This window comes from Rhinolophus sinicus, linkage group LG06 (genome assembly GCF_036562045.2).
Source record: "Rhinolophus sinicus isolate RSC01 linkage group LG06, ASM3656204v1, whole genome shotgun sequence".
In the NCBI taxonomy this organism is placed as follows: Eukaryota; Metazoa; Chordata; class Mammalia; order Chiroptera; family Rhinolophidae; genus Rhinolophus; species Rhinolophus sinicus.
Genome location: NC_133756.1, coordinates 22,808,773 through 22,816,590, shown reverse-complemented (window position 1 = coordinate 22,816,590; position 7,818 = coordinate 22,808,773). Strand labels below are relative to the sequence as shown.

Below are 7,818 nucleotides of genomic sequence, written 5' to 3'. Positions count from 1 at the left end.
CATCACACATAGCTATTATAATACTATTGACTGTATTCCCTATGCTGTACTTTATATCCTGTGACTATATAAATATATATTTAATTATAGTTGACATTCAATATTATTTTATATTAGTTTCAGGTGTATAGCGCAGTAGTTAGGCATTTATATAATCTACGCAGTAATCCCCCGATAAGTCCAGTACCCATCTGACACTGTACATGGTCTTTACAACATTATTGATTATATTCCCCATACTGTATTTTACATCCCTGTGACTATGTTGTGACTACCAGTTTGTACTTTCTAATCCCTTCACCTTTCTCCCCTATCCCCCTTACACTCCTGCCATCTAGCAGCCATCAGTTTGTTCTCTGTATCAATGAGTCTATTTCTGTTTTGTTTGCTTATTCTGTTCTTTAGATTCCACATATAAGTGAGATCATGTGGTATTTGTCCTTCTCAGTCTGACTTATTTTACTTTTCATAATATCCTCTAGGTTTGTGCATGTTGTTGCAAATGGTAAGATTTCGTTCTTTTTTATGGCAGAATAGTACTCCATTGTATAAATGTACCACAATTTCTTTATCCAATCGTCTATTGATGGGCATTGCAGTTGTTTCCATATCTTGGCTATTATGAATAATGCTGCTGTAAACATAGGGTTGCATATATTTTTTCAAATTAGTGTTTTGGATTTCTTTGGATAAATACCTAGGAGTGGAATTGCTGGCTTATAAGATAGTTCTATTTTTAATTTTTTGAGGAACCTCCATACTGTTTTCCATAGTGGCTGTACCAGTTTGCAATCCCATGAACAGTGCATGAAAGTTCCCTTTTCTCCACATCCTCACAACTTATACATTTACTTTAGCAATATTTTAATGGCACAGAACAAGTATCTCATACAAATGAGATAAATTGATTTGACCTCTGTTTTCATAAAATAGCCAGTGACCTGTGCTACATGCTAGCAAAACACTGAAGTTGTACCTTTAGGAAATAGAGGCCTCAGTAAATTGTAGTTGCCCTTATTACTCTAGCCCTCTTTCCTCCTTATTTTCTCTAAACTTCAATTTTGGTACAATCTAGCATATCCCAAAATAAGTTCCATGCAAGACTATGTCTGTGAAATGGAAATAAGTATCATTTTTACATAATACCTATTACATGATACATCTTTACATGATCTTTACTGGGTTTGAGAAAATTAGGAAACCATAAGTTAACAAAATTAAAGTTCTTTGCTATGACATTTCTCTTTAATATGTTCATATGCCCTGTGAATCTCCAAGAGGAAGCTCTAGTGCAGTTTCTCAACCTTTTATTCATTATTGGCTCTCCCTCCCCAGGAGCCTTTTCAGTCCTTTTCCTAAGCACAGCACCACTTTCTGTGCCCCTTCCTGTCCCCCTGCCCCAAATTAAATACTAAGGCATAAAATTTTGTTGGGTAGAGTTGAGCTTTGGAGGGCCGCAGACCACTGTACTAAGATTTTTTTCACCCCTTGGGGGATGGTATCTGCTCAGTGGAGAATGCATGCTCTAGTATGAAATGTTCCTCAAACTTGTTTGGCTACTGACCTTTTTCAAGTGGACCAATATTCCCAGGAACATACTTTGGGAAGCCCTGATTTAGTCAGCATGGAATATTTTAGCATTTCATTGTTCCTTTATGACTCAAGAAAAGAGTTTTTTCTTTAATACCAAACTTCCTGGTGTTAAAAGATAAACTGATATTGAAAATTTTAAGAGTTTATTTGAGCAAAAATGTATTCCAATCAGGCAACACCAAATGGGAAATATTTAGAAGGACACCATCAACAGGAGCTGGGGAAAGACTTTTATAAAGAAGATGCTGACTAACAATTGTCACCCCAATGAATTTAAAAAATAAATTTAAAAAAATTAAGAAGAAGAAAAAAAAGAAGAAGATGCTGAAGGAAAGCAAGGGAATTATTTGATTGGCTTTAGTTTAAGTGGTTGCCTTATTTGGGAAAGCCTAGTTGGCTGTTCATAGTTGGTTGTCCTTAGGTTTCAATGACTAAATCTTGAGGGATTTAGAGGCATCGGTTTTGGTTCCCTTATGTAGGCTACTAAAGCATCAGAACCACCTCAGTCTAATGGCCTTCTCGTTTAATTAACACTGGTATAAGACTATAATAAGGACAGGAGTTTGATAAAACTCGTTGATTGAGAAAATTTGTATCTGCCTCTGCTCTCCCTCTGGCCGTTATCCCTAGTTTGTGATTAGAATTTTATACTAGCCCCCCCTTTTTAAAAAAATTATGGTAAAATATACATAATGTGCACTAATTTTAAGTGTACAGCTTGATGAATTTTCAGAGCTGTATACACACCAAGTTCAGGATATAAGTACTGAATTCTTGATCAGAGAAACTTAATACACACACACACACACACACACACACACACACACACACAATCTCCTTGACCTCCTGTCATCCACATACTGTGGTTTTCAACGTTTACTGAAGTTTCGTGAAGAAACCACTTAAGAGAGCTTATTAAAATTGTATATCTCTACCCTCAGAGATTCTCATTCAGAGAGTCTGGGATTTTAAATAAAGCACCCCCAGTGATTCTGATGCAGGTGATCTATGGATCGCACTTCTGAGAAACACCAGCCTCCCTGCATGATAAAAAAGTCCTGAACAAGGCATTAAGACTTTTTCTAATTCGACCCAATTCTCTTTTTCCCAGACTCAACCCTCGCTAGTTTCCACCATGTCAAATTACTCGCCTCCCCTCAAAAGGTCATGCACTCATGTTTCCCCTTAATCTGGAATTATTAGGTTGGTACAAAAGTAATTGTGATTTTTGCAATTATTTTTAACCTTTTAAACTGCAATTAATTTTGCGTCAACCTGATACCTTTGCATTCTTTTTTACATGGCAGATTCCTACTCATCCTTCAGGACCTACCTACAGTGCAGTGTCAGCTCCTCTCAGAAGTCTTCTTAATCATCAGGCAGAATCAGTTGCCCCCTCCTTGTTTTATCCAGAACTTTATTCAAACTCCCGTTATAATACATATCACACAATATTGGTTTTTTTAATCTCCTTGTTTAGAAGTAAGTAGGAATATGTATAGTCTTTCCTAAACCTCCAGCCCTGCATAGGACCCAGCACAGAGTAGGTGAATGAATGAATGCATGCTACTAATTTACATGTGGAGTCACTTAGTTCTCATTTTCCAGGCCAATGAGACTGTAAATTCCCTACAGGAAGAGAGGATTTCTGAGTCTTTTTTTAATCTCCAAAATCACGGCAGAGATTCAGTAGTTAATGAAAAAATTTCTACGGGTAATGAATGAAAAGCAACCCCCTCACTGTTTACCTCTATGCTTCCTAAATCCTTACTACAACTCATGGAAGTAAACAGGAATGGAGTGTGAGGGTTGAGGGGAGGGAAATGTCATCTTCATATGCCAGATAAGAAGGGTAAGTAAGACCGGAAGTCTCAAGACTGGGACTCCAAATGCCAGGTTCCTAGTTCTCTCTGCTCATTCCCCACATAGAATACTCTGTTGCCATAGAAATGGCCATTACCTTAAGTGGGCATAATTGGGTGAAGACTCCAGAAAAGCTTCTCTGGAAGGCAACAGTGCATGGCAACTCTTCACCCCCTCGCCCACGTCCTCATCTATTTACTAGCCTATTCCTGTGTTTACTTGTGTTTGTACTTGTTGATTTATTTTGTTAGCATCTTCATAGAGGACTAGTTAGCAGAGCTTGGGCACGGAAAATCCTTACTCATCACCCAAGGTGAGATCTAGGGACCACTGACCATTGGCTGAGGAAGGCTAGGGGCCTTCCAGAAGCCTAGTCACCGGAAGGTGTGAGGGAGAGGCGGGAGGCGGTCTGTAGGTGACCGGCGGACGATTCCCCTACTTAAATTTTCAAGAGTGGGCTTCAGACCTCACACCAACCCAGCCAGTAGGGGCCGCGCATGTACTGATGGAGCGTTGGCCGAAGCCCTGAGGGCACCCGCTGGGCATCCCGCTCACCTGGACCGTTGGATTGGCCGGCTCGCGGGGAAGCTCACAACGCCTGCACATCTGCTCTGCGGCCTCTGAGGAAGGACAGAGCCAGGACTGAGGGATGTGTGTGACTAGACCCAGCACAGCCATGTGTGACGCTGGCGGTTACCCAGCCCTGCAGGCAAGAAGAGCAGGCGGATGCCAGGGCAGACCCTGGGCCGCGGCTGCGGAGGAACACAGTTACGAGTACGGCTCTACGAGAGACCTGCTGCTGTGCGGCCTGGGCGGGATGCTGCGCTGCGGGCTGACACACGCCGCCATTGTGCTCCTGGACTTGGTCAAGTGCCGCATGCAGGTGGATCCCGGCAAGTACAAGGGCATCCTGAGCGGCTTTGGAGTGACAGCGCTGGACGACGGGCAGTGCGGCCTGGCCCGAGGGTGGGCCCCGACCTTCTTCAGCTACTCCATGCAGGGCCTCTGCAAGTTCGGCCTCTATGAGGACTTCACAATCCGTTACGCGGAGCTCCTGGGCCAGGAGAAGGTCTACAAGCGGAGAAGCAGCCTGTACCTGACCGCCTCGGCCAGCGCCGAGTTCCTCGCCCACCTAGCCCTGGCGCCCATGGCGGCTGTGTAGGTCCGCATCCAAACGCAGCCGGGCTCCGCCAGGTGGCTGCGGGCCGCGGCCAGCAACATTGCTGGTATCTTCTGCGCTGTCGTGTCCCACCCGGCCGATTCCATCATGTCCGTTTTGAACAAGGAGAAAGGTAGCACAGCCTTAGGAGTTCTCCGCAAACTGGGGTTTGGGGGAGTGTGGAAGGGCCTGTTCGCCCGGATCGTCATGATTGGCACCCTGACAGCACTGGCGTGGTTCATCTATGACTCAGTCAGGGTCTGTTTCAAGCTGCCTCGCCCTCCCGTCGCTCAAGCACTGGAATCCCTGAAGAAACAGAAGTAGACGTGGATTTGTCAAGTCCTGCAGCCACCATTGGCCCATATTTCGATCAAGTGGGGAATTGCATTCAGACAACAACACTACTAGCACGTACAATGTTAACGTTTTTTGGAGAGGTGACTTAATATGCATTCTGAGTTCTCTTTAAATGATTGACTTCCATTTGGCAATCCGAGGGGATTGCAACCCTTTCATTTGGGGGGTGGGGTGGACTATTATCTTTGGGGAGTCAGCATGGTTGCTTTAACTCAATAGCTTTTCAACAATTATAGGCAAAAAAATTCTTAACAGAAAGTAATAGTTAATTTTGTGTCTCTAGATTGTATCTCCTTTGATTCACCATTCAGTGGCGATTATCCAGGCATCACTACTGAATAGCCTACTAATGAGGTTTTAAGGTCAGCACAACTATATGGGACAGGGAACAAAGTAAAATTCTGTTCCATGGTATTCATCTCAATAGAAATCGTGCACCTATTGAATAGATGAAGGACTCATTCGGTATTTCGTTCATGCCCATTACAAGTAAAAATTATTAAAAGTTAAATTGTGACTTATATTGCTTGATAGCTTCGAATGTATTCATTGTTTTCAAAGAGACATGACATAAGATCAGCATTTTCCCATTTTGCTTTGTCCAAGTCTCTTCCTGATGTTGCTGGTTAGAACATAGCTCTCTCCAGGAAGTGCTGCAATTGGATCAATGTGGGAAACTGAGATGAGATGAAGGGCAGGCTCTGGGAATAAATATGGAAAGAAAAGCCTCTGTTCTCTATTATTTCTTTTGTGTAACTCAGCTTTCAACAGCCATACATCCAAAGAAGATCATACCACCCTGACATTAAAACACACACACACACACACACACACACACACACACCCTACAAATTCCAACAATTTTTTGTTGAATATTAAAGAATGGTTTTGGTGACTTTGGAAGGAAAAATCTCACTTTTAATGTAACAAATACCATTCATTTAATTCAGCAGATGTTTCAGTGATCTTTACAATGGTTGAGGTTCATAAAATGTATTGAAGTTTTAAGGCATATTTTCAGTTTTCTGTAGCCTTCACATCTCTCATTGGGGAAAATATAAAATTAACGAAATACTGTGAATTAGAGATCTTTGTAAAATGTAAGTAAGAAACATCATTATATTTGATATAATTTACCAAAATGTTACATGATTGCCCTTAACAATTTGTGTTAAAGACTGCAAACTTAGAATATGTTTATGTTTTAACTATTTAGTAAATTGTTTGATGGTTAATGGAAGTTAAAAAGTGTCTAGATTTAAGTATTTTTGAACTGTCTTAGTTAGATAATAAAGAGCCTGGAGGAAAAATGTCAGAATTTGTGAATGAGATGGAATGAAATTTATATTTAGTGTTTCTATTTTATTGATTATTGGAAGGGATGCAGGGGAAGGATCATTATTGTTAAGATGCTTTAGCTTTCCTTGGGGCGTTAGTGTCCAGGTTTGTTGGAAATTATAATTCTCAGTGAAGGAGAATGATAAATCTCAAGGAACTAAATTGTGCGGGTTCATTTTGCACGACATTAAAACAAATATATTTCCATCTAGTGTTGTTTTGTAAAATGTTTGTAGGGATTTCCTTTGGTCAACAATTTATTAAGTACTTTCTATCACTAATATAATTTAGGGAATTGCTGCAAAATCTATGGAGTTTCAAAGTAATAAGAAACCGCCTGTTCTGGTCTGTGGTATTTTATGATTGTTCTGTTGATAATACCAGATAATTTCTGTAATATGCACTGTGTATGTTTAGAGAAGTATAATCTAAGGAGAACTGTTGGCCATTATTCTGACTGTCATGGACATGGTCAAGAAAATGGGTTTACTTAGTTTGGGTCAGCTGTTTTCATATTTAGTCCCTAGATTTCTATTCACCATTTTTTGTTACTGGTAGTTTACAAATGTTTACCTGGATAAATCGGGGTCAGGATAGCGAACAATGACGAATGAAAGGTAATTTAAATAAAGATAACAGAAGCTCGGGATCATTAGGGATTTTATTTTTGTAGTTACTATTCCTTAGAACAATTTAAACTTCTATTCAATGTTTTATCTTGTCTGTAATAATCACTCTGTGAAATCATGTAGCTCTATTAGAATTAGAAAAGCTATAGTATGCTTCCATTATTAGATATTTTATATTCATTTTCTCATAATCCCAATGTTTGCAGTAGTCCATTTTCTATATAAAGAAACAGACTCGGAGGACAGGTAGCTTCCTCACTCATATAGCTAAGTGATACAGTCTGAATCAGAGTCTGTATTTTCACCCTTACTCTAGCCCAGCATCTTGAATAACCAATGACTATCCTCTTTGTAAATTGCATTTTTCCTCAAAAATACTTAAAAATTTCTTCCTATTTGTGTATACTATAAACTTCCCTAATTTTTCAGTAATGGAAAGTTTGTAATGTGTATCAATTATGAAAAACCTATAGCATAATCACTTAGAAGTAATCAAACTGCAACAGAAAAAGTCGAGAACCATATGATTTGACTGATATGTGGTATATAAAACTGAAAACAAAAGAACAAGACAAACAAATGAAGAAAGAAAAACTCATAGACACAGACAATAGTTTAGTGGTTACAGAGGGTAAGCGGGGAGGGGGGTGGTAAATGAGGGTAAAAGGGATCGAATATATGGTGATGGAAAGAGAACTAACTCTGGGTGGTGAACACCCAATGTGATATATATAGATGATGTATTACAGAATTGTATACCTGAAATCTATGTAACTTTACTAACAATTGTCACCCCAATAAACTTTAATTAAAAAAATAAAAAATAAAAGTAAAACCTCAAAAAAAAGAAGTAATCAAACTGCAAAATAATTAATTTAA

The 7,818-nt window shown here is 39.7% G+C and overlaps 1 protein-coding gene across 1 annotated transcript; it reads left to right on the top strand.

The window, feature by feature from the left end:
* The first annotated feature begins 4,132 nt into the window (after positions 1–4,132).
* LOC109453218 (solute carrier family 25 member 3) lies at positions 4,133–4,939 on the top strand. The gene is given in 1 exon segment (XM_019742776.2): positions 4,133–4,939. A coding segment is annotated over 1 exon segment (807 nt).
* Positions 4,940–7,818: the final 2,879 nt, after the last annotated feature.